The sequence below is a fragment of the Miniopterus natalensis genome, chromosome 2, assembly GCF_054644295.1.
Source record: "Miniopterus natalensis isolate mMinNat1 chromosome 2, mMinNat1.hap1, whole genome shotgun sequence".
Classification (NCBI taxonomy): domain Eukaryota; kingdom Metazoa; phylum Chordata; class Mammalia; order Chiroptera; family Miniopteridae; genus Miniopterus; species Miniopterus natalensis.
In genome coordinates, this window is record NC_142082.1 from 168,278,229 (window position 1) to 168,303,717 (window position 25,489).

Genomic DNA, 25,489 nt, shown 5'->3' on the forward strand with positions numbered 1-25,489 from the left:
CAGAATGACTGAGGGGCTGAGAACTCCGCAGAAAGGTGAGTAGAAAGCAGGGGCTGAGGGAGGCTCAGATGTGACATTCTTAAGGTACCACGATGGGAAGTGCAGAACTGGCCCCCCGACCTAGGCCTCTGTGTCTCATCAACTTGTCCCTTGTCTCTCCCTCCACCTGAGGGGGCTGAGAAACACTAGAATATGTGGGCACAGATGAAAGACCATGGGCTTTCTTTCTCCAGAGAACTCTCAGAACAGTGATGTCCTGTTGGTTTGGGGACATAAGGAACCTGCCATGTACAGAAGACACTCTAAAAATACCTTCCTCCACTGGCCTGTCGGAGGGAGAGTTTTCAGCATGCTTGGCCTTTTACTTTCCCCTCCTATTGTCCCTAAAGCCAAAATAGGCTGAGCTTCAAAGCAAGTTTTTGGTATTTGCTTCTTTCATCCCTTATGACACACATGTTTAGTGAGAACTGTGGTATTCGTGGGCTCATGAGGGGCTCCGCCTTTCTTCATTGGAACACGACATGACAATGACCCCAGCAGCAGTTAGATTTCTCTCCCAGGCCAGCGAGCTTACTCAAGCTCCCAGAGAATGAGTTTTACCTTAGTCCCCCGAGGGCTATTGATTAGGATGATTGATTATGAAGAGTTCATGTGAAAGGGGGCAGGCATCTCATGGAGTGTGCACCCCCTTTCCCTGCGTCGTGGCTAAATCAGAAGAGCTATCATCACAGGAGGAGGCGCATGCCTTCGTGGCCCCCACATTCATTATCCATCCTTTCACCTCTCAATCCTGAGTGACCTCTGGTGTGTGTTCTGGTCTCAGAGACATCATGCATTTGGTTCAGGGACACCTTACCCTAGGCATTGCACCAGCACTGAGGGCCTTGAGTTAAATTCAGGGAAGCCTCAGATATAATCTTGACCCATGAGAGCTTGGAAAGAGAAGTTCTTCTCTTTGTCCTGCTATTTGAGATGATGTTGACCGGTCTTTTTGTTGAAAACCTAGCATCAGGGGCTTAGTGCTGCGGTGATGCTAGGAGAAGCCCAGTGCTCTGCAGTGCTGGGTCTCCATCTGCTTGGAGATAAGAGAGTCAGACTTGGGAAGATGCCTGCAGTCAGACCCGGTGCTGCATGTCACAGATGAGTGACAAGTGGGGAGACTGGCAATGCACTTCAGGAGTCTGGAAGCGCTTTTTGGAGAAGCTGTGACTTGAGCTAGAGCTCAAGTGGAGGGTTACCTGCAGACTTGAGCCTCTGAGGATGCTACCTGGCCCTGCCTGAAGGGACCTGGGGCTCCGGCTCAGCCGCGGCCAGCACGTTCTCCATGTGGCCTCACCTCTAGGCTCCTCCGCTCCTGCTTGGTGCTCACTTCTTGCTACCCGCTGTCACTTGGCACCTGCCATCCACCCCACCCCAAGCCCTCATCTCAGTCCTTTTTCAGCTCCCCCTCCGCACAGTGCCTATGTTTCTGATTGTTCCCCCCAGCTAGAGTTACTCGCATTCTTCTGCATTGAATCTCATTTTGTTATTTCCTGTCCCATATTTTCTACAGTCCCCAGGTCCCTTCTCATTTATTTCCCCATCCTCTCTGGTGCTGTTTGCAGTACCGCCCAGTTTGTTATCATCTGCAGATTTAATTAGTATGGTTGATGATCCCTTTTCTTCCAGACCAGAGGCTGTGGGGAGGGACGGGTGGTCTCAGGCGGGGCCAGCTCCACAGCGGTGTGTGTGACAGGGTCACGGCTGTGGAAAAGCCTGTTTTGGCTGCAGAGAGCAGACATGTTCCAAACCAGGCTCTCGCCTCATATAGGGGAAAAAATGCCCCAGGAGCCAGGTTTTTCTGGGAAAAATGGGAGGATGCTGGAAAGTGGATTACACAAACCCTCTCAATTCAGATTCCTCTGGCCCAGAGACACCATCTGTAAAATCCAGTTGTTACTAGCATTGAGCACCTATTATGTGCCAGGCATTGTGCTGGATGTCTTTCTTATATTATTGCTGATCTTCGCAAGCAGTGTGTAAAGTCATTATTATTGTTACTGTCACTTCATTATTATTATATTTTATTTTACCAAAAAGGAAACTGAGTCTCAGAGAGACTACATAATGTATCCATGGTTATACAAGGAGCAAATGGCAGAGCTGGGATTTTAAGCCAAGTCTCTGAGCTCTTCCTTTAATGCCCCTTGCTTCTCAGAGACCCCATTTACTTCAGCCCCTAGCCCAAACCACCCACTCTAGACTAATGGATTATTGCCAGAGCACTCTTGGCAGATGGGCTGATTTTAGATATTTTTGGAAGCCCACAAAAGAATCAATTCTCTATTCTTTTTTATCATCATAGTGATGGGTCTTTTCCTGAGTGTCTTTGATCAACTCATCAGTATCAGATTCAAGATCTAGATTTTAGCTCATTTAATAGCCTTTACTCATAAACCAGTTTCTTTAAGCTCTACCTTAATGTCTCTCAAGTCTGTGTCTGGTGGGGTGGGGGTAAGGGACTGTCGTGATCATTGCTAACACTGGCTTTTATGTCAGGACTTGTAGATCTATGGGCAGCCAGTGGTCTTGACTTCAGCTCCCTGAGCCCTGGGGCAGTGATTCTTGATGGAGCACTATATATTTCAGGAAGGATAGCTTTTCCTTGTGTGTGACTTTCCAGTACATTCATTGAAGCATGCTTGATGTCCCTCCCTCCATCCACTCGATGGTCGTGGTGCTCCCTAGTCATTGTGACAATCAAAAGCTCCCACTCATTTCCAAAGGGAATGGTACAGCCCTTGTGGTTTGTATAAAGGTGACACAGAGACCATCTCAGGGACAAAGGAGGGCTAACCAGATATTTCAAGGAGCTGCCCTAATTGAGGGTTCTTTAGCTGAAGTCCTTTGTAACTAGTGTTGTCGAAGATTTTACAGCTTCCTTGTTCATGTTCAAAGGGGACCCTGCCTCCTGACCTAAGATCTCTGTTATGAAGGATTAATGGCCCCGAGATGGAAGATCCAAAGCCCTGCCTTTAACAAATCTGCCTCCTCTGACCTGGAGAAGGTCACAGTGGCATGTGGGAAGCTTGCTCCTTCATTCTGTTGACCACAGCCTGGATCAACCCTAGAGCATATGGAAAGTCACTGCTTATCTATTGCAATTCTTGGTCTCCCTATAGAATGGGAAGATGTTCCCAACTTGAGCACCACTGAGAAAGGGGGAGGCATTCTCTCAGGGTTCCCTGACAAGAAGGGCTCTTGTCATTCTTTATCCTGTTAAAGATATAACAAGTCCGGATAAATGAGCAGTGTTGGCCCATCGGGATCACTACTGTGAAGTTTGTGGGCAATTGCAGTATGGTGGGCAGTTTGGCCAACACAGACCATATCTCAGCCCTTTGGCTTCCCGACCTCCGCTCTGCTTCAGGCAGGCTGGTCTCTGTATGCTGCACTTTTTCTCATCTCCTCCCTTCTTTTCTGTGCCACCCACACGATCCTTACTGCATATGTAAATCCCATCACACAATCTTCAAAGGTCAACTCAAGTTCCCGCTCCTCCGTGGCATCATTTCTAGCTCTTCTAGCCCGGAATCAGCTCTTCCATTGGTTTCTTATATCATTGACAACTCTTGGTTGTGTTGCAGAAAACCCAACTCAAACTGGCTTGAACAACAAATTGAATTTATAAGCTCATGTAATCAGGAAGCCTGGTAAGAAGTTCTGATGAGGCCTGACCCAGCAGTTCAACTGATGTCCTCAAGGATTCCCTATTTCTTCATCTTTTTTTACTCAACCTTTTTCAGGGTCTACCTCACTTCATTTATTCAATGGTCCCTTGGATGATCCAGGCCTTCCCTTTTCAGAGAAAAATGACCGCCACTCGTCTCCCTAGAGTTCTGGCAGAAAGGGAAAGCTCTTTCTTAAGAAACCCTGGCCAACATTTCCTCACATGTTACTGGTTCTGATTGCATTACAAACACATTCCAGAGCCAATTGCTTGGGCCAGGGGGATAGATTTGCTGATTGGTTCAAGCTAATTGGGCCTATTCTGGAATTTGTGGTAGGGTCCATTCTACCAAAAACATATGATTGAGATTCAAGAGGAGTATTTCTCTCAGAACAAAGTCTGGCAATTATTGATGCGTGAAAGGGAAGACAACAAACAAATGAGCATTCATGACTTGTCCTGTCCATTTGGACATTAATCACCTCAGTCATGATGTTATTCATCTGTCTTGTATGTTAGAGATATCATTTACCTGGTTACCAAAGAAGCTGAAAGCTGTGCGATGGTAACAATGGCTTACATTTCTTCTGTATGCCCTTAACTCTTAGCACATTGCTGACACACGGTTCTTCCCCAATACATACTTGTTGAATTGAAATATGTTGGGAAGAGTGAATCATAGGAAATAGTGGAAATATTTCTTAAGGAAGAGGCGAGTCACTGTTAAGAGAAAGCAAGGGCTCTCTCTTGTGTGGGGAAAGGGCGTTAGTTACCGATAGCATGAAGATTTTATTAGAAGTATGTTGAGGGGGGAAGAAAAGTATCAAGATAAAAAAAATCACATAAGTTTTGAGTTAGGAGGGACATTAGAGATATGGGTATTTTAGAGGTAACATGATGGGCTTTTAAATGCCTGGAAATACTTTTCTGAGTGGGACATTTATCATATGGGCCAAAGGAATAAAGGTCAGGAAGTAGATACTGCACATTCCTGCCCAAAGGTTTGATGGCTGTTGAGTTTAGTGGTGCTCATTGCTGATCCACAGGTGACTCTATGATTTATTGTCCAACCTGGGACATGTTTGATGATGTGAAAATGCTAAGTTGAATAGGATGGTGACACTAAAGAAATAAACTGAGACTGTCCCAGCCCAACCAGAACCTATTGATCATCCTTGGTGTATCTATCAACTACCCAACGAGGGGCCCTTTTGTCCACCACTCTGAATCTGCCTTCCGTTCCTCTGGGCATTGACATGCTTGCACTGTCTTGGCGGGGTGAGCGAGAAGCACGCACGCTGATGAGCGTTAGCATTCTGCAGCATCTGATTCCACTTGTGGATGTCGACTGTCCAAAATAGTTTTACTGTGACGACTAGGAAAGGGCAGCGTTTTCCTTTGGTCTTTCCTCATGGTTTATCTGTGACCTTTTTCCCTCTGTCTGGGGCTGGGCCTGTGTGCCTAAAGCCTGGTTGTCAACTCCCTAGCCTTGGTTAGTTTTGGGAGAGGCCTTGTCCTTTCTGCCAACATCTTCAGGGTTCATGAATTTTTATCTTTTTTTTTCTTGGTAGAAATTTGGTCTCTGGCTCCTGAATTCTGTTCAGCTTGTAACCTTTTGCATTGTAAATTCCAAAGAGAACATTTTATATTACCTTTAACCTCACTTGGTGGTGTTTAGGTGCATGCCAAGATCTATGGCTCAGCTATGATTTCTCTCAGACAGCATCAAAGAAGCATGGTAGGATCACCACAGAGGTCAAGGGCATGTGTTTCGTGGTCCAGGGAGCATGCTCTTCACTTTGATTGCCAAGGCAGAGATTAGGAATTGATTGCCTGTGAGCTTGCTCTTAAAAAACCCATATATGTATGTGTGTGTGTGTGTGTGTGTGTGTGTGTATGTATATATGTACTTTATTATTTGCAAAATACTTTGATGTATATAGGGTTATTTCACTCTGAGATATCATGGAATCATGAACAACTTCTGAATATTTATTAATTAAAAACTAAAACTATAAAACATTGTTAAATAAATAATTTTTATTTAATATAAATAACATATTTTAATAAAAAATAGTATTTTTTCCAAAACAAAACAATTGTGAGAAGGGTGGCATTGTTTTACATTTTTGCAAATCCTTTCCCCCTAGCCTTATTGAGGTATAACTGATGTATAAGAAACTGCACATATTTAAATATGTTGAGTTTTGACAAATGTATACACCTTTGAAGCCATCATCATAATCAAGATAATGAACATACCTTCTACTCTCCAAAGATTTCACATGTTCCTGTGTGGAGTCCATCCTTCTCATCTACAGGTGTTATTATTATTACAATTATTTTAACATGGCCCTGAGTTTCAAGAGCTTTGATGACTTACCAAAAATTGTGTAGCTGGTGACAGAGCTGGGGCTGGGGACCAAGGACTCAGGCCCTAGTACCCATGGTTTTCCCATGACCTCTCCTACATAGTGAAGATTTCCCCCCATTTCTTCTGTGGGATTTTTGAAGTAGAATGAAGCCAGGAGAACACAATTTCATTCTGTTGCTGACTCCCCGTATGGTACTCCTTCCAGGGTTCTGTGCCGCCCTTGGGGGCCACTGCAGCTCAGGTATTCGGTGGGGAGCAGGTTCTCTCGGCCTTTGGTGTGTAAGAAGGTCTGACTCCTAAGTGTTCCTGTGTTCCCCTCACTTCTCCATTTCACCTGGCCTTTGAGCAGAGGTTTTCTGGGTGGCTTCTGTCTGGAATGCAATGAAATGTGATGCACAGAGTAGAGACTGTGGTAGCAGGTCCAGAGATAATCTCTTCTGGGCACCTGCTCATTTTGGTAGCTGCTCCAAGGGATCCTCCTAGCCAAGAATACCCCCTTCTTCCAGGGACTTTGGTGATGGCTCTTTGCTTTGAAAAAAAAAAAAAAAAATGACAAAAGTGGCTGAGTTTTCATTTACATAGACCCTGGTTGGGTTGTCCCCAGTATTTGGTTGGGAACTAGGTGAAACCTTTTTTGTAAGAGGGGTCATACTGTTGGTATTTTGGGGTCTCTGGGATAGGGTTCAGTGGGCATTTGGTCCTGCCCTTCACCTCTGCTGCTGATTGGCCCATCCTCACCTTGGCCTGGTGGGGAGAGGGTTGGAGGGGAGAGGCCCTTGCTGTCATCCCGGGCCTCCCAGGAAAGCAAATTTTCATCTTTTCTCCTCTTATCAAGACATTCTTCCCTGTGCTTAATTCCAAGTTAGTGTGTTTCTAGGAGGTCTAGGCAGAGCCTGCTCCCTGGTCATAGGTTAGAAGTTTCTGAAAGCGGAAGGGAAGTGAAGACTTTGGTCTCAGTGATGGCACCGGTAGAACATGGTGTTCCTCAGTGGAGCAGCTGTGAAGACCAGTTCATTTCCTGGTCTCATTTCGAAAGTCTCAAAGCTACGCCCCACACTCCTCCTTAGTTGTGATGACGGCTGCCCTGGGCACAATCTCATCACCACCTGACGTATCTCCCCCAGCTGTGTGAACCTCAACCACGATGGTCTGAGAATGTGCGAATCCCAGGTGGTTGCTCTCATGCTCCCCATGGGACCATGTGCCATTGGTTCTTGCTGATCCAGGATGGCCCAGCTGGCTGATACCTTAGAGGATTCTGTCCCCGCTCTGCCCCCCTCCATTGTCTACATGCGCACCTTCCCACCCTTCCTCTGGCAGCTCCATTCCTGGGCCACGATGTACTGCAGCTGATGTTCTGGGCTCACAGCAGGGCCTGGGACCGGAGTACACTCAGGCGGCCGGGGTCAGCGTTGAGGTGGCTTGGCAGAACTGTGTGGGAAGGAGGCTGTGGAGTATCGATTTCCAGAGTTTGGCTGGGGCTGCCTCCCATTCATTTTTGTTTCTCTAGAGGGAAGACGTGGTCTCATGAAGCCACATGCAATCTTTGGATAACAACAGCAAGACATAAACAATATGGATAATTTCACCAGGAGGAGCGGTTGTCCTCTGGTCCCTGCAGAGGGCCTTGAGCAGTGGCTGGAGCACTGGAGACAGGTGGCTGGGGGTGCAATTTACCCCCTCTCACTGCCATTCCTCCATCCCTCATCTACCTAATCTCTTGTGAAGGGAGGGCCTTCAGGTTGCCCTTGGATGGGCTGGGAGCCCTCAGGGATGTGTGCCTGCTGTTCCCTCACAGGCACTATGGGATGGACCGTGGCGTTAGGAGATGCAGATTCCATTCCTGGCTCTGCTCCTAACTAGCTGTATGTGCAAGCCCAAGCAGCTCAGTGTCTTGAGCTTCAGGTCTTCATCTCTTACTTGAGGAAGATCAGTTGTATGTTCTTGGAAGTTTCTTTATCTCCAGAGTCTTTTGGCCAAATCAGTTCACTCTTCTGAGATTCACTATGCCCATCAGCTGGCTCTGTTTTGAGCTGTCAGCATGGAGATGTTGAATACCATCATGGAAGTCTGATGCTTGACAAGTAAAGATACCAAAGACTTTTATAGTTGATGTCTTTTATTTTCCAGAGTATCTCTGATTCTTCTCCTTAATGCTATAATACTTTTATAAGCCTATAATGCAGAGTGGTTTCAGGTATACCCAATTCTAGTTCAGTTCAGGGTGTTGTTCCGGCCCCTCCCCACCAGAATGAGTTTGTGCTAATGCATGAGGCCTCTAGGAAAGGAAGCAGTGATCTGCAAATGCTGTGAGGACCAGGGGCGATGATAGGAATGGAAAGGCCCCGCTGCAAGGTCTTCATAAGGTTCCTGATGAGGTGGTAACTTGAATAACTTTAGTTGTCAGCATGAGAAAGGATTCAGCAATGACACTTAAGGATAACTGAAATAGGTTCTTAAAATGGAACTAGATTTAAATCTGGTCAGCCCAAAGTCACCAATTACTTTTTGGGCTATGGTAGCCAATTTTTAAGTATTGGTCACAGGATCCAAACAGAACCTACTAGGTACATATCTGCATTGAAGTTGCAGTACATACTTACTGAGCATTTACTATATTCCAGCCACTGTGGTGGCTGCTTTGGATAAAGCATCCAACAAAACACGTTGTTTTGTCCTCATGGAGCTTCAGGTCCAGCCAGGGAGACAAATGTTGAACACCTAGTTATGGTAATTCCAACAGTGGTTGGTGCTGTGAGGGAGGACAGGGGCTGTGCAGCCAAGAGGGGAACCAAAGGGTTCAGGAAAGGCCTCCAGGGGGAAGTCCTGTTTCAGCTGAGACCCAATTAGGACTTGGCTGGGTCTGGAGGTGGGGAGGACTTTGTAGTGACAGAAATAGAGTTCGAGAAGGTTCTGAAGTAAGAGGAGGGGGAGGGGAAGAAAGGGGGAGGGGAAGGAGAGGGAAGGGAGGAGGGGAAGGAGGGGGGGAGGGGAGAGGGGAAGGAGGGAGGAGGAAGGAGAGGGAGGGAGGAAGATAAGAAGGAAAATTTCTCCAAAAAATGCCCCACAAACACTATGCAACTTCTTTCAGTGTGATTTCATTTTCATAAAACCCTACAAATTCTGCTTCTCCAATTCCTGGGTATCAGGAAGAAGGTACCCAAGGAAAGGGTGTGAGTACTTGAATTCTCCTCAGTCATAACCTGACTCTCATTTTCTCAGTCTTTTAAGTTGTGTTGTCAGTTCGTTTCCTAGACCTGTTCACCACTAAGTAAACCAAGAGAAACCCGAGTTCACAAAGGCGCAAAGTCAGGGCACCACCTCAAACTCATGTCCTGCCACATCAGCCAGCCTTTCGCTCCCCCCTTTCCTCTCCTCCTCTCTAACGTTGCCTCAGCGTCAGGCCTCATCGCCAGGCCTCATCGCAGGCACATTCTCTAAGGCACCAGCTCCTCTCCCCTGGACTCCGGCCTCACAGCCCTTCTCACTGGTTTCCAGCTGCTCCAGCCAGCTCTCCACCTTGGTGCCTCCTCACCAGACAGCCTCCTCCCCCTCCCTCCTCCTCCTTCTCCCCTTCCCCCCTCCCCCTCCTCCCCTCTCTGCCTTCTTCCCCTCTCCCTCCCCTTCCTCCCCCCTCTCCTCCCCCTTCCTCCCTTCTCCCCTTTCCTCCCCCTCCCCCTTCTCCCCCCTTCCTCCTCTCCTTCCCCCCCTCTTCCCCCCTCCCCCCTCAATCTATGTTAACCTCCAGTTTTAGGTTCCTGGGTTAGTGAAAGGGCTTCTGCATTTGGTGATGGTTCTGCTCAGGGGGTTTTGTGTTTTCTTCAGGAGACATAGCAGTCACACCAGCTAATATTTCACATCAGCTCTCATGGTTTTCTTTTTATGAGAAGGTAACAATGTTGCAGGACATAAAAGGAACACAATGTTGCATGACATAAAAGGAACACGATGACTACATGTTAGCATCACATAACTGCATTCTAGCTTTTATTTTCATATGAAACAAGTTCTATTTGAGGAGAATGGAGAGGCATGCTTTGCTGGAGGCAACGAATGCCCCCACATTGGGAAACAATGTTGCATTAGTATAAGGTCGGGCTGCAAATGATAGAGCCTCTAAAATTCACAGTGGCTAAAACAAGGTAGAATTTTATATGCCACATAAAACCCAGGAGGCAGCCCAGGGCTGCTGTGACAGTCTGTGGGATCAGGACTCTTGATACCTTGCTGCTTTTGACCTTGACTTTGACTGCCAGGTTTAAGATGCTTGTATCCATGTTGCAGGCAGCAGATTGGGGCAGGGAAGATAAAGGGGCAAAAGGCATCTACCTGCTGTCCCTGAAGAGGGTGGCCCGAAAGTGCTTCACAACATTCCTGCCTACACCACATTGGCCAGAAATTAGCGTTATGGTCACAGCTAACTGCAAGGGAAATATAGCCTTCATTCTGGATGGCCATATGCTTAGTTACCAAATGAAGAAAAGGGTCAGGACTGTCAGGACAGATAGTGGTCTGCCACCAAGGCCATGGGATTTGACCCTGGCCCTCCCAACCCTTTCTCAGACTGAACATCTGCAAACACTTCATGGACATTTGGTATACATTTGAGCCACTAATTTTGGATAAAATTGAAAAAAGGGTTCACCACAAATTAAAAATAAAGACAAAACAAAATACATTAAAATCAATAATAGTCTTGACTTCATCTTAGCGAGAGGGGTGGTGCTGTTTGCCATCTTTCACCAAAACACCATCGCTTGGGCCATAATGGAGAGCTGGGCTGGAGGTCAGCTTCACAGATAGTTTCTTTTCTTACTCTTATTTTCACTATATTAGAAAAACTTAAGTTACATTTAGAAGTAGCAAGAAGTGATTGAAAACTCTGTCTAGTCGTTCTGGATATTGCAACTATAACTGGACATAGAAATTGGGATAATTTCTCGCTGAAGGCCACGCCCGGTGTTTTGTCATTACTGTGTCCGCTGGGCAGCTGGAAGGCTGCGTGTTTCATGTTGGGACGGTGGCCTTTCTGTGAGCTGACCCACATCATCAACCAACTCTGTGCTGACATGTGATACACACTCCGTCAGGAAGCGTTGTGGTTACTGTGATTCTTTCCAGGTATTTGTCAACCCTACACTATCCCAGACTTTCATGCTTAGTTCAATATTCTTGCAAAATCCTGGTTTCTTCTTAATTCTACTCCCTTATAAATCATCAGCGTTTATTCCTGAAGCCAGGGTAGGTTCTGGATGTTTGAATTACCGAATACACTGTAGAGCCAATACATCACAGAAGCAGTCTTCCTTTGCAGTATGAGCTTCATAAAACACCTTTTATTTTATTTATCATTTCAAAAACACACGCGAGCCCCCTCGTAGTGTTCTTCAGTGGGGCAGACAGTCTTCTTATCACTTATTCCTCTGCCTGCAAGGACCCTGGAAGGGCAGGTGGTCAGAGGCTGGGCGAGGCAGGCTCCCGCTATTGTCTTCGCCACTAAGTGACGGCCAGGGGCGAGTTGTTGGCCACCGGCTGGCCTCTGTGAATGAAGCTGGGGAATGGCTTTCAAAAGGGACAACTGCTGTTATGTGAGCAGTGACACCTTCGCTGCACACGGAGTTGGTGCCTTCTCAGTCCCCCGTGCACCCTGCTTCACGAGACACCCAGTGATGGAACAAAAGCCCCCCGCCTTCGGGAGCACGGGGTTCAGGGGCACGTGGAGCGGGCACTGCCAGCCCGTCTCTCCAGAGCTCGCTAGGCCCCTGCTTCCCCCTCGGCCCCTCGGAGGCTCCGTCCCACGGCCTGTTGGCCGCCACGGCAGGATCTCCCACTCGGTGCGCAGGTTTTAGACTTTCCAACAGTCATCTGATGAAGGAATCTTGCTGTCGCTCTTCTACTTTCTCTGTGGGCACAGGGTTCGTGGTTAATTTTGCAGGTAGTTTTAGATGCTTCTCACAAATGAAAGGGCTTTTGCCAATTTTCCCTACTTGTTCTGGTCTCTTTCATTCCTTAATGACAAGATTAATTGAATTAATGTCGGAGTAATTTTTTTTCCTGTGTGTGCTTGCTCTGAAAAAATTGGAGGTTTTATTTGAAGATGAGTAGAAACTGATGGCTTCATGTCATAATCTGACCAGTTTTTATAACAGACCCTGTGACCAGGGATGAATGGATGGTTGAGTCATTAAGACCTAATTATCAAACACTCATCACTGCCTTTCCTTCTTTACTTCTCATTTTTGGGTGAAATCAAGACACTCATAGGATCACTTGACCTGGGACATACATTCACACTTTTCACTCTGGAGCCCTGTTCATGATTTATGGTTATGATACTATTTGGAGTTATTCTATTTACATTATTGGTTATATGATTACTGTTCAGCTTAGGTAAGCCACTTTTGTGATTTGGGGCTATGACACAGCACAATAGTAGAACAGAAATACAAATTTAACAACAAATAATGAAAATGTGTGCCTGGAGACAGATCACAGGCTGTTCCCTGTATGCTGGCAGAGGTAAACCAAGTAATTGTTACTGAGAACGGTTAATAGGATTTTTATGAAAATCATAATTGCTCACATTTCAAACCTGGGAACACGATGGTTTTAACTTTTCTTACCCCCTGAAGGCACCAAACCTCAGGACCACACTTTGGGAACTCCACCCTATGGGTTTTGATGAGAATTTTTCTGAAACAGAACGGGCGGATGGGGTATGGCTAGGAGACTGGCCCCGCTGAAGTTTAAAGAGAACAAAAACCAGAAACTGAAGAAACACCAGGTTGGAGCTTCGAGTTCGGGGAGCCTGAAATTTAAGCTATGTCCTTATAAGTGTTTCCATTTCTTCTTCCTTTGTACCGTACAGAGTAAAAGCCAAGGATCCATCTTTGTCCGGATACACGCCCCATGGCAGGTGCTGGCCAGAGAGGCAGAATTCTTGAAGATCAAAGTTCCCACCAAGAAAGTACGAACATGTTTCTTCTGGGTTTAAGGGCCTCTCGAGGGCTGGCTGGATGGGAGTAATTTGGGAACAGGGTCAGGTGGGACATGGATTTTGTGGAGGTGAAATCACCTTTACCTCCCCAAGGACCCTAAGTATGGGGAATGATGTGGGTGGGACAGGAAAGAGAGTTGGGGTAGGGAGAGGGCCTGGGTGTGGAAATCCTTTCGCCTCCGAGCTCCTGGGATGTGTCCCATGAGAAGCCAAATGTTGCCCTGATCCAGCTTCTTTCTCCCTTTCCTTGGGGTCCCAACACAGCCAGGCATTTTTTTCAGAGTGAATGTGGCAATGAGAGCAGATAGCAAGCCGTGCCGATTGGGTCAGTGGCATGCAGGGAAAATTGCACCAAACTCGCTGTGAATTTCTGGTTGTTACTCCACCACTACGTACTGTGTGTTGTGGGCTTCACCCATCTCTTCTGTGAAATAGATCCCTCATCAGGAGAGCTGACCAAAATGATTTGGGAATGTTTTCAAAATGTTCGTACCACTGTCCCACCTTGGGGTTTTGATTTTGTTGGTTGGTATGGAATGAGGTTCTGTCATTAGTATTGTGGAAAAGTCCCCAGAAGGTTATGCTCCACATCTGGGTTGAAACCTACACAGTTTGGTTGATTTTTGAGGTCCTTTGCAGCCGATATAGCCTATGTATATTTTAAAAACCTCCCCAGGGAACTCCTAGGTGACAGTTTTCTTGTAAAATAAAATCCAGCAGACATCTCTAAAAAGAAAGGAAACATGGCCATAGATTCACCATTTCTCTTTTGTTAAGCATTTTAGGGGAAATGGTGGGTCCTGGCTTTGCCCATTGGAGAGGGCTCTAGGAAGGGTCCCGGGGAAGATGATGACCTAGTTTAGCCACGAGCCATCTATGGGTGACCTCTCTCTTTACCTGTCTCTATCTCTCTCTGTTTCTTTGTGTCTGTCTCTGTATCTTTGTCACACACACACACACACACACACACCACAGTGTCATTTCACAAGTGGTGCCCGAGCTTTGCAGAGATCGTCTTCATCATTCTAACTACCGTAATCCCCACCCTCCTCATCATTAACTGAACCCCTTGTTTGCCACCTTCTGTGCCACCTCTATCACCAGCCTTCGTCACCATCTCCACTATCACTAGCATCCTTACAGTCAGCAAACCGATTCTGGTGAGCGTTACACCACCTTCCCTCACAACAGATTTACCCTCCCCACGAAAAACCCCTCGTCCGGTGCCCTCATGTGGGATGCCATGATGAACCCCCTACTCAAGAGGGATGAAGTCTGGGGGTTCTGTTTTTACAGGTTTAAGATGGATAATACCTCCACGGCAGGTGGACTCACGACTACTAAACAATGAATGAACATAGACATGAATATTAGCTACAAACTCCTGCCAATGAAAGGTCAACGTTTTGGGGTCACGTGCCCGAGTGCCTTGGTTTCATAAGGGCCACACTGTGACTCCCCCCCTCAGTGGTACTGCTGTGTTCTTTGTCTCCTAGTTTTACACTTTTCACCTTCCTATTCCCGCTGTCCTCAACGCCAGGCGCCGTCTTTGTTCTGGACCTCGGCCCCCTCCCAGTCCGCTGGCAGCGTGGCCCACGCCTTAGCCTTGGGCAGAGGCTCTGCTTCCCTCAGACGGTGCCCTACCTTGGCCAACCCTTTGTCTCCTCTTTCTCCTTTCTGCCTTCTAACTTCAATATATATATTTCTCCCCCTTTCTCTGGTTCATCGGAATATCTGATGTCCTGTTAATCTCGCTCTGTTTCTATCTCGCGGCCTGTGTGTTTATCTGTGCCGGCCGGTCCATGGAGAGGAGGTGAGCGGAGCTCTGAAGCCCCTGCTGCCGCCTCCCCCAGGCTGGTCCTTTTGGCAGGAGACCGAGGGACACGGAAGGAGTGTGTGTTGTCCTTCTGCTCTCGGCTCTTTGTCTCCCTCTCTTCTTTGCTCTCCTTCCCGTCTTTCACCCCATGCTCTGCCTTCCCTTCCTCCCTCTCTCTCTGATGCCTTCTCCCAGCCTCCCCTCTGTCCGCTGAACGCCTACCACTCCTCCCTCTTCTCTACCACCTTCTCTTTCCTCATTCCCAGCCTCAGTCCCCAAGCAGTACCCGCCTCCATCCCCTCTGGTCCCTGCTCGTCCTTTCGCAAGCTCCTACCCCTGAGAGCATATCTGCCCTCAGAGCCTATCTGCCCCCAAACATTCATCCTATTGGAACTGCCCATCTGTAGTTTAGGTGGTACCTGCACTTGAATTTGTAGATGAGATAATTAGGGCACGGACATGTAACACGGTCATCTCTGAGTTCCCCGCCTTTTTAATTTTTCCATTAATTTTTTATAATTCAAGTATGTTTGACATATAACCTGGTATAAACCTGAGGTGTACAACATGTTAACATGATACATTTATCTATTATAATATGATTGCCGCGGTAGCAATAATTAGCAACTCTATCACAGTACATGATTTTTCTTTCCTTTTGTGGTTGGAATAATTAAGTTGTAGCCTCTGAGCAAGCTAGTTGATTACAATACTGTCTGCATTCACTCTGCTGTGCATTCGATCTCTAGGGCTTATTAACTACTTGTTGCAAGTTTGACCTTTGAAAAACATCTGTCCTATTCCCTTCCCTCTATTCCCTGGTAACCAACATTTTACTCTGTTTTTACAAAGTTTAGACTTTTAGATTCCATGTATAAGTGATTTCACGCAGTGCTTTTTTTTACTCTGACTTTCTCACTTAGTGTAGTGTGCTCAAGGTTCATCCATGCTGTTGCAAAGGGCAGATGTCCTTCTTTCTCATGGCTGAATACTATTCCATTGTGAATATACACCACATCTTCTTTATCCACTCATGTGCTGATGGGCACTTAGGTTTTTCCCACCCCTCCTTCCTTTTTATTTTGGAGGTATATCGTGGTAGACGTTGCACTAGACAGTCCTCGGAAGACCAGACTTTTAGCCTTATTTCCTGTGTGATTTGGGGATGTCATTTCATCTTTCAGAGCCTCAGTTTCCTCGTCTGTGACATAGACATAAAAATACCTGCCTTATTTTCCTTAGAAGGTTGTTCTTAACCAGTGCCATGGAGATACAGGAGTTAATTACGGTGTCTGTGTTCTCAACTCTTCTTATGTATATTCTATAGTCCCCCAATCAACTTTCCTCCTGACCCAATAGGCAGCCAACCCTGATGGGACTCCCACACTAGGAGAGTCTTCAGAGAGACCCCGAAGGGCACAGAGATAATCCATGCTCTCAGAGAGCTCACAGTCAAAGGCACAACAGGAAGAATGCACATGCCCAGACATCAAAACACTAGTTAAATGGTGTGTCAGATAGCAACTCGTTGGCACAGGACAGATTCTGCATGTAAATATGGGGGGGCAGGGAGTCAGGAGAACAAAGCTGGGTGGTGGTTCCTACAAGGTTCCAGGTATAACAGAAAGAACTTCCCCCCAAAGTTTCTGGGCCCCAGGCTTGACACAGGTGGACTGTTCTGGCATCTTCTGTGGTTTCAGTCACATGACCCTGACCTTCTTTGTATTCCTAGAATGCAGTGACTTGTCTATTGCTTTTTCCGAGGGAGTGGAAGGGAGAGAAAGAGAGAGATAGAAACATCGATGTGAGAGAGACACATGGATTGGTTGCTTCCCATTCATGTGCCAGCTGGGGCCAGGGACTGAGTCTGCAACCAAGGTACGTGCCCTTGGCTGAAATCGAACCCCGGACCCTTCAGTCTGTGGGCCGATGCTCTAATCACTTTGCCAAACCTGCCAGGGGGAATGCATAAGTTTTTAAAAGTTAACCTGAAACCTGATCTCAAGGGTGGGGGTTAAACCGAGTCCCTGAGATGAGAAGCGAGCATGGAGGGGAGGATGGGACAGGGAAGTCTGTGGAGGGTCAGTGTTGCGTCCAGCGGCATTTTTCTCCGTTTTAAATGGGTCTGGGAAGTCTCTGCAATGAGAATATGCTACATTTGCAGAGAGCCACACCCTGGCGGCAGGGGGAACGTGGAGGAAGGCTGAGGCATGGTATGGGATCATCTAAGCATCCTCCAGGCCGGCGGAAGGTGGTGTCATAACTCAGCGGGCTCTGGAGGGACCAGGAAGATGGGGAGGAAATCACGAAATCGAGATCTCAAACCTGGACAAATCCATAGCAATGCGTCCGGGGACTTGGAGTCCTGCGCACAGATATTAATTGGGAGGGGGAACCTTGGAAGGAAGCAGTTGTTTTCCAAAAACAACAACAGAAGAGCCAGCATTTTGTGAGGGACACTCATCCATGCACAGGAAGAGGGTGGGAAGGCCTGGCCTTTGGCCCCGAGCAGCCTGCGAAGGCTGGAAATGGCTGCTTTCTCATCTCTGCTCATTACCAAGGTGGCCTTTCTAGATCGTGGTCAACATTTATGTTCATTTCTCATTCACTTTCATATATATGAATGAATGCTCCCCTTTCTCACCTCCTACTTTCACTTATTCTCCAAGGGCTGCCTGCAGCCGAGACAGGCCAGGGACGGATGAGGGGGAGACAACTAAGGCCATTCTTATCAATGAAATCATGTCCCTCCAGCCACTAAATTGAGAAGTGACATGGCTGGGATGGGCAAAAATCGCTTTTGTTCGATCTGGCAAAGCTTTTGTAGCTATTGTTAATAAAGTAAGTAATGTTGCAGGGGTCATGCATGCTGTTCCCAGGAGCCGGTAAGGAACAGCATGTATTTAAGTCCTTCCCATGCAAGCAGATGCCATTAACTTCGAGCAAGTCATACCGTTTTAGGAAAGGAGGCTCGGAGCTCCCCTCATCTCCAAACTAGGAGTAATAAATGTCAGCGAGGGCTGTTGTAAGGAGCAGGGACGATATATTTAGGATGCCTAGCGTAGGGCACGTGAAACATGAGATATCTGCTCTTACTATTGTTGTTGGTATTGTTGTTCATGTGCGCTGTGTGTCAGGCCGCACAGTGGCACCAGATCGGGGCTGCTCCTTCCTGCTGTTTCCCTTCACAGCCAACATCCGTCGTGTTGGGGGGAAAACAGACCCAGTCCCTTAAATCTGCCGAGGCAGCCAGAAGCCCAGACACGGAATCAGCGGAGAGGCAGGAACAGATGGCCTTTGGACTCTGTGCTGGGGGATTTCTGTTTCCTACAGCATGAGTCCTTGGGGCGTCCGTAAACATAACGGCGCCATGTGCGAGGTCTGTGCTGCAGTCACTGGGAAAGCCAGCAGGCCCCAGAGCACAGGAGGGACAGCTTGAAGGTGCACCCATTTCAAAGGACAGACAGCATATGTAACAAGTGGAGAGCCTGAGTTCTACTCCTGGCTCTGCACCCCTGAATCTGGGGTTATTTGATTCATGTCTTAGCCTATTTCCCAAAACAGGACTTGAGATGGATTACAACCAAAAGCATAAATGCAAATGGATCATTGAAAAGGTCACATAAAAATGAAGTATGTAATTGAGGGGGAAGTATAGGGAAATAATAATTGAATAGAAAATAAGGACGATTAATGCAAGTGAGACAAATTTCATTCTGAGTCTCTTGGTAGCCAAGGCAGAAAGGACCGTGGCTCACATAACCCATAGAAAGGAGCATCTGTTTTGTCAGAGGAGGCAAACTTTTTCCTGTTGTTGAAGCATAATTGCTAGATAAAAGACACGAATAATATAAGGGACACTTTTCCGTAATGAGTTCATATAAGGTGTTGGAATGCTCTTTGTATAACCATTTCTTAATTGATTCTGGATAAAAACTGAGGGTGTAATGTTGAACTATGGTACAGGGAGGGTTGTACTATAAAATAATATAAGTAAATTTCTGATGAGCTAACTTGATTCAAAGATAAAGGTTAGAGCACAAGTACCAATCACACTTTAATTCTCTCCATGGAATCCATATTTTGAAGTGTTTTAATCTACTAAATTGCATTTATTAAGGAATAATTCATCTTCCCCTTTTCATTAACTGAAAACTCATGTAACTGCCACTAGAGAATTTCTTGATTGGTGTGAGAAAATTGGTGTTACCTTGTTGAATGAATTTAATTCCAGTTAAAAAGCAAAAAACTTGACATGTTAGTTGGCCTGAATGGCCCCTTAAGAGGGAGATATTAATTCCATTAAGCTTTGTCAATTATTGGAAGTCATTCTCAGATGCCTAATATTGCCTCTCTGGAGATTCTGATTTGGTAACCAGGGCTTTTGCAAAAGTTCCACAGGAAGAGCCCCCCCCACCCACGCCCAGGCTTATGGTGCCCATCCCTCTTCAGGGACTCAGCCCTGCCACGATTGCAGCACCTCTTGTTTCTATCTAGATTTGAGGCTTGTATTAGTCAGGGTTCTCCAGAGAAACAGAACTAACAGGATTTGCACACATGTGTATTATATATATATACGTGTGTGTGTGTGTGTGTGTGTGTGTGTGTATGTATCTATTTGCTTGTTTATTATAAAGAATTGGTCCAGGTGATTTTGGAGACTGAGATTCCAAGGTTTGCAATCATTGATCTGGAGATTTAGGAGAGCCAATGGTGTAGGCTCCAATCCAAATGCTGGCAAGCTGAAGATCCAAGAAGAAACAATGTTTCAGTTTTAGCCCAAAGACAGGAAAAGATCATTGTCTCATTTCAGCAGGTAGGCAGGAAGAGCTCCCTCTTATTTGTGGGATGGTCAGCCTTTTGGTTCTGTTTAGGCCTTCAACTGATTAGATGAGGCCCACCACATTAGGGATGACAATTTACTTTACTCAGTCTATCCATTCAAATGTTCATCCTATTCAAAAGCACCTGCACAGACACACCCAGAATATCTGGGCACACCATGTCTCAGTCAAATTGACACATAAAATTAAACATTGCAAGGCTTGTACTTTTAAGGCCCATAATCCTTTTTATAGTGGGTTGAATAGTGGCATCCAAAAAAAATATGTCCAAGCCCCAGGCTTGGGACTTGTGAAGATGATCTAATTTGGAGAGAGGGCCTTTGCAGACATAGTTAACTAAGGATCTCAAGATGAGGTCACCCTGGACTTAAGGTGGACCCAAATCCAATAGGTCCACCCTAATCCAATGGGTCCACCCAAATCCAATGGGTCCACCCTAAGAGAAATGTAGAAAGAGATTTGGGACACACAGACACAGAAGGGAGAATTCCATATGAAGATGAAGGCAGAGATTGGAGTAATCCAGCCACAAGCCAAGGAATGCCTGGGGTCATCAGAAGCTGGAAGAGGCAAGGAAGCTTTTTTCCTTAGAGCCATAGGAGGGAGCATAACCCTGCCAACACCTCTGTTTCAGACCTGTGGCTTACAACTGTGACAGAATAAGTTTCTGTTGTTTCATGCCCTGACCAGTTTGTGGTAATTTGTTATGGCAAACCCTAGGAAATTAACACACTTTTCCTCTGGGCAGAAAGCAAGAAACTCAAGATCCATGCCCTAATAGGCTTGTTGGCTTGCTCTGTATCCCAAAAATCTACTTTTCACCTTCTAAGGTTGCTTGAAATAGGCTTGTTTACTTGTTGATGCTGGGTTTGGGGGCTGTCTAGAGGACAAGCATCCTCCTGTATGACCTTGACGTGTCTATGTCTACTTTGCATTCTGTTCCTGCTTTGATGAGATTGGAGAGTCTTGGGAGAGACTCACCTTAGCACAGATGGTGGAAGGAGACCTGATGTGGCTACAAAAAGCTGCTTATTTACTTTAACCATAATCTTCCCATTTATGTTTCTATTTCTAAAGATGACCATTGATTTGATTAAGGTAAAGCTTCTGCTTTAGTGAAAAGTATCTGTAAAATAAGGATGTTAGCATGTTTTAAAGCTTGTCCACATTTTATACTTCAAGGAGAAAGGTTCATAAAACCACTCTCAACAATGCAAATCAAAACAAAATATCTTAAAATAAAAAACTAGGAACCAAAGATATAAGTTGATAAATAACTAAATTAATTATTTTAAATATAGCAGTTGCTCCCTGTGTGCTGTGCTCTTTGATAAGCATTATTTTGTTTTTATCCTCACAATGACAATATGAAGTAGGCACTAGCCTTAGTCCATTTTATAGATGAAGAAACTGAGGCTCAGAGAAGTTAATAACCTTACCTAAGGTAACACAGCATGAAGGAGGTAGATCCAGGACTCAAAGTCATTTCTCTCTGGCTCCAAAGTCATGCTTCCACCCTCTCATTTTACCTAATAATCCACATCTAGGGCTTGAGGTAGCATAATCTAGAACAGCATTCCTCAGAGCATATCCTGTAGAATAATAGTCTTTTATTTTAACACCTCCCCCCCACAATTCCATAATCTAACAAACTTTAGAAACTCTAATGATTACAACTTATCTGACCAATTAAAAGTTCCATTCAACCTGTTTCTTGCTGAAAACTGATATGTCACTAATAGGCGTATTAACAGGTATCCCAGGAACCAGTGGCCTGCAGAACATACCAGCCTAGATGATGTAATCCTGGATGGGAGAGTTAACACACTAACATTTTTATTTTTTCAATGCCACGGAGTTTTCTTAACAGTCCTGGATTATAGCTTTCTCATCTGTAAAGTAAGGGGGTTGAACATAAATTCTCTGTAATAGCTTTAAAATGTCTTGGCCCACATGTAAGCCAAATGACCATTTGTAAATTTGTTAATCTTCCCCTGTTGTTGCTGTTAGTGGAGGGAACTGGAGATGGACAACCATTTGCTCTGATTGTGTTCAACTATCTAAGAGTAAAAATGTCCCATAGCCACCACCGCTTCCAAGCTCCTTTAAATGAGGTAGTACACTTAGCCTGTGGGTGCCTCAGGAAACAGGTTGAACAAAATCGAACCATCTTCTTTACTGCAAGGCTTTTCAAGGTTTCTTATCTGGGGCTGCCCTTTAACCCCAGCCTGGTCACGTCGCTGGGTTTTCTCTGAGTTCTCTTGCACATGCTGGACTGCTCTTCTCCAAGCTATGCCTTACTGTGGGGCCTACATTGAGCTACCTGATTTAGACTCTCATCAAAAAGAGAGTACTTTACTCTCTTCCAGGGGCTGGACCTTTTCAAGTGCTTTAAATATGTGCCTCTGGTCCTAGAATGATCTCCCCATCCTCTCTAGATAAACAATAAGCAATCAAGAAGCTCATCCTTTGTGCCCCAGGCCAAATATCACTTCCCTCATAGACCCTCCTTTGTTCATTTAGCTGAACTGATGGCACCTTTACCTACAGTCAGTATTTTTCTTACCTGTTAATTTTAAAAAAATCCTCACCCGAAGATATTTTTCATTGATTAGAGAGAGAGAGAGAGGGAAACATCAGGGTGTGAGAGAAACATCAATTGCTTGCCTCTGTACACTCCTGACCTGGGAATCGAACCTGCAACCTTGGTATGTGCCCAGACTGAGAATTGAACCCACAACCAACTGAGCCACCCGGCTGGGCACCTGTTAGTTTTTATTTGACTGCTTTGAGTGCTTTACTCTTGTGTCTCCAATTGTACTATAATCCCCCAAGAGCAGAAACTATAGTTTATGTTATCTGTGCATTCCCTGTAAATTCTAGTATGGTGTTCTGTAAATAATAGATGCTCAACAAATACTAGAGTGATCAACTGATTGTTGCCAAATAATTTTTGTTCCCCAGCCCTATGATCTTCTTACAGCTGTGATCCTAAGCAAAATAGCAGGGATTTCAGCTCCATGCAAAATCCACGAACGGGAGAGACACTTTTCCCTCCTCATCCTAACTCCTTCTTTTATCAGGCAGTGAGTGATTCAGAGCTATTTTGATAGTTTAGTGAATGCTCCCTGGTGACCAGAAAGTAAGAAGCAGGAGAAATTCCATGAGTTTTATTAAGGGTGGAGAACTTGCAGATCCTGGGTCCTGGGCAGAGGGTCACCGTATGCTCAGCCTTCAAAATGCCTTTCAGGACAGACTCCTCTTATTGTTATCATTAATAACTTTTAAATGAACCATAATTGTTGCTGTTTCCATTAGGTTGGCTGTGGTGGGGCCTTTCCCCTATTGTCACTGCCTGTTCCCAAGCATTTGTTTTTAATAGAGGCACAGCTGAGGGGATAGGGTTTATATTTGATATCTTTATGGGCTTTTTGGTGCATGCTCTTTGATTGCTATTTAAACTGGCTGGAAAGAGTGCAGGATACTTTGAATTTTTATTCTTTTTTGTTTTGTTTTGTTTTGTTTTCTGTAATCCTTCTCATCTTAAAAAATCAGAAAAAATAACTGGTGCCACCTAAGTGCTGTGGTTTGAGTAAGGAACCTGAGATGGCACATGACCATGATCTAGATGTGCATACAGGCCTGATGAGACCACAGTGAAGCTGAACATACAAAAATGTAATTACATTTTCATTAATAGTGAAGCTGGAAACACTGAAGCTGAAAATGTAATGGGAAGTGGATTTGAATTTTTTTTATTAAGTTGTTTTTAGACTCATGGTTAAAAAGCTATTGAAATAGAAGCAGTGGTTTTCTTTTTTAGAGCCTCACTCGTGTCTGTCTGAACGGGGTAGCGCAGGCAAAGCTGGGGCTGGCTGGGACCCAGATACTGGTCCCAGTGCTAGGGGGGTGGGCACTGAGAGCAAAGGGCAATGGATAAGCTGACCATTGAATTTACCATCCAGAGTGGGGCCCTTCGGGAGTGAAAGAGCTATTGATAACTGTGCCAGGACACAGTGGTAAACCCAGACTGACCTGAGTAACTGGGACATGTGGTCGCTCTCCATGGTTGCCCAGCTTGGCATGGCTGCCCCTGTGGGTGTAAGGAGAGGGCTAGCAACAGCGGAGGGGCAGAGAAGCAGCCAAGGGCAGCCAGCTTCTGGCACTTGGGATTCAGGGACTGAGCTATTCTTACCCAGTAAGAACTGGTATCAGTGATGCACTGGTTCATAATGGCTCTCGAGATATGATTGTTACATTTTCAGGACTTCTGACAGCTGGTTGTTATGCCATTGATAGCTCAAAATTGTGCACAGTGGGCCTACAGAAGTTCCCCCTATCCACAGTTCTGCTTTCCATTGTTTCAGTTATCCACGGCCAACCAGAGTCCGAAATATTAAATGGAAAATTCCAGGTATAAACAATTCATAAATTTTAAATTGCGCACTGTTCTGGGTAGTGTGATGAAATCTCACTCCACCCTGCTCCATCCCACCTGGGGCAGGAATCATCCCTTTGTCCTGTGTCTCCACGCTGTATATGACAGAACAGGGCCTAGTACAGAGCAAGCACTAAATCAATATTTGTCAGTGAATGAAAGAATGGGCCACACACAGCAGACCTAACCCACTGCGAGTGACTTGCTGGAGAGTGATGCCGAGATGGGCTCTGAAGCTCCATCCACGGGCAGTAGGAAGGAATGCCGTGGCCTCTTGGGCTGCTGCAAGGTGGGGAATAGCAGCATAGTGGTACATGTCCCATAGCAGCCTTCCCTGGTCTGGGTCCTCAATAGGCCCTTTAGTTACCAAAGTTCTTTGGTAACATATAGGAAGAGCTTAATTGTGCCTGGAATGGGGCTTGGTTGTTTATAAGTGTTCATAGACCTTTGGAAGTTCACATTTTTTATCCATCTATTCATCCATCCAATGAATATTTATTATGATGATGTATGAGATACTCCACTGAGGACTAGTCTACTGGTACTCTACTGGTGATTCAGTGGTGACTACAGCTGGCCCTGGCTCCATGTGGCTTTGGTGCGTCAAGGATTCAGAAATTAGATAGCTGGTTATGAGCTGGGAGGCACCCACAGAAGAAAATGGAGGGGTCAGCGGAGGAAACTAGTTTAGATGGGAGTGGGGAGCAGGGTGAAGGAAGGTGCCATTTGAGCTGAGACCTGAGTAGGAGTTTTCCAGGTAAGGAGGACAGGTGAGAACCTCCCCAGAAGAGGGAAGGACCTGTCCTGCAGCCCCAAGGTAAGAAAACCCTGGCATGCGTGGGGAACTGAGGGGAAGCCCGCGTGCCAGTGTGCATGCAGAACTGAGACTGCGGGCAGACGGGGCTGCGGCTGCGGTGGAGGCAGGAGGCCCAGCTTGTAGGGGCCTAGTCAGCCATGTAAATAGTCTGGATTTTATCCCACATTTTAAAAGTTAGCAAACATTCATTCATGTGTAGAAGATGTACTGAAACAGAATTACAGGAGTACAGGGTCAGACATGAGAGAGCGCGCATTTTATAAATACATTGCTGTCTGCATTCAGCATTGCTCTAGGCGGGAAACTGAGCTGCAGGCGTAGGTAGGGATGAGGGCACTGATCACCTCCTGTTCTTGGTGTGCACAGCCTGCCTCGGGCTCTGGAATGCCGCTGATCTTAGCAGCTCTTGGTGCTGTTTGCCTTTTAGTTGGTGAGTGGCTTCACACTCACTTGCATGGGTCAGTGTGCTTACCCACGGAACTCCTCTGGTCCAG

General features: G+C 45.9%; 1 protein-coding gene across 2 annotated transcripts in view; it reads left to right on the forward strand.

Moving 5' to 3' along the window:
* Window positions 1–25,489, forward strand: part of ANO2 (anoctamin 2) — a 273,310-nt gene that overhangs the window by 43,314 nt on the left and 204,507 nt on the right. Inside the window, exons 5-6 of one of the 2 annotated variants that reach the window (XM_087813973.1) lie at window positions 12,952–13,050; window positions 14,891–14,893. In XM_087813973.1, coding sequence (XP_087670099.1) covers window positions 12,952–13,050; window positions 14,891–14,893 — 102 coding nt within the window. The remainder of the gene's footprint in view (window positions 1–12,951; window positions 13,051–14,890; window positions 14,894–25,489) is intronic. The other variant, XM_087813972.1, reaches the window with a different exon arrangement.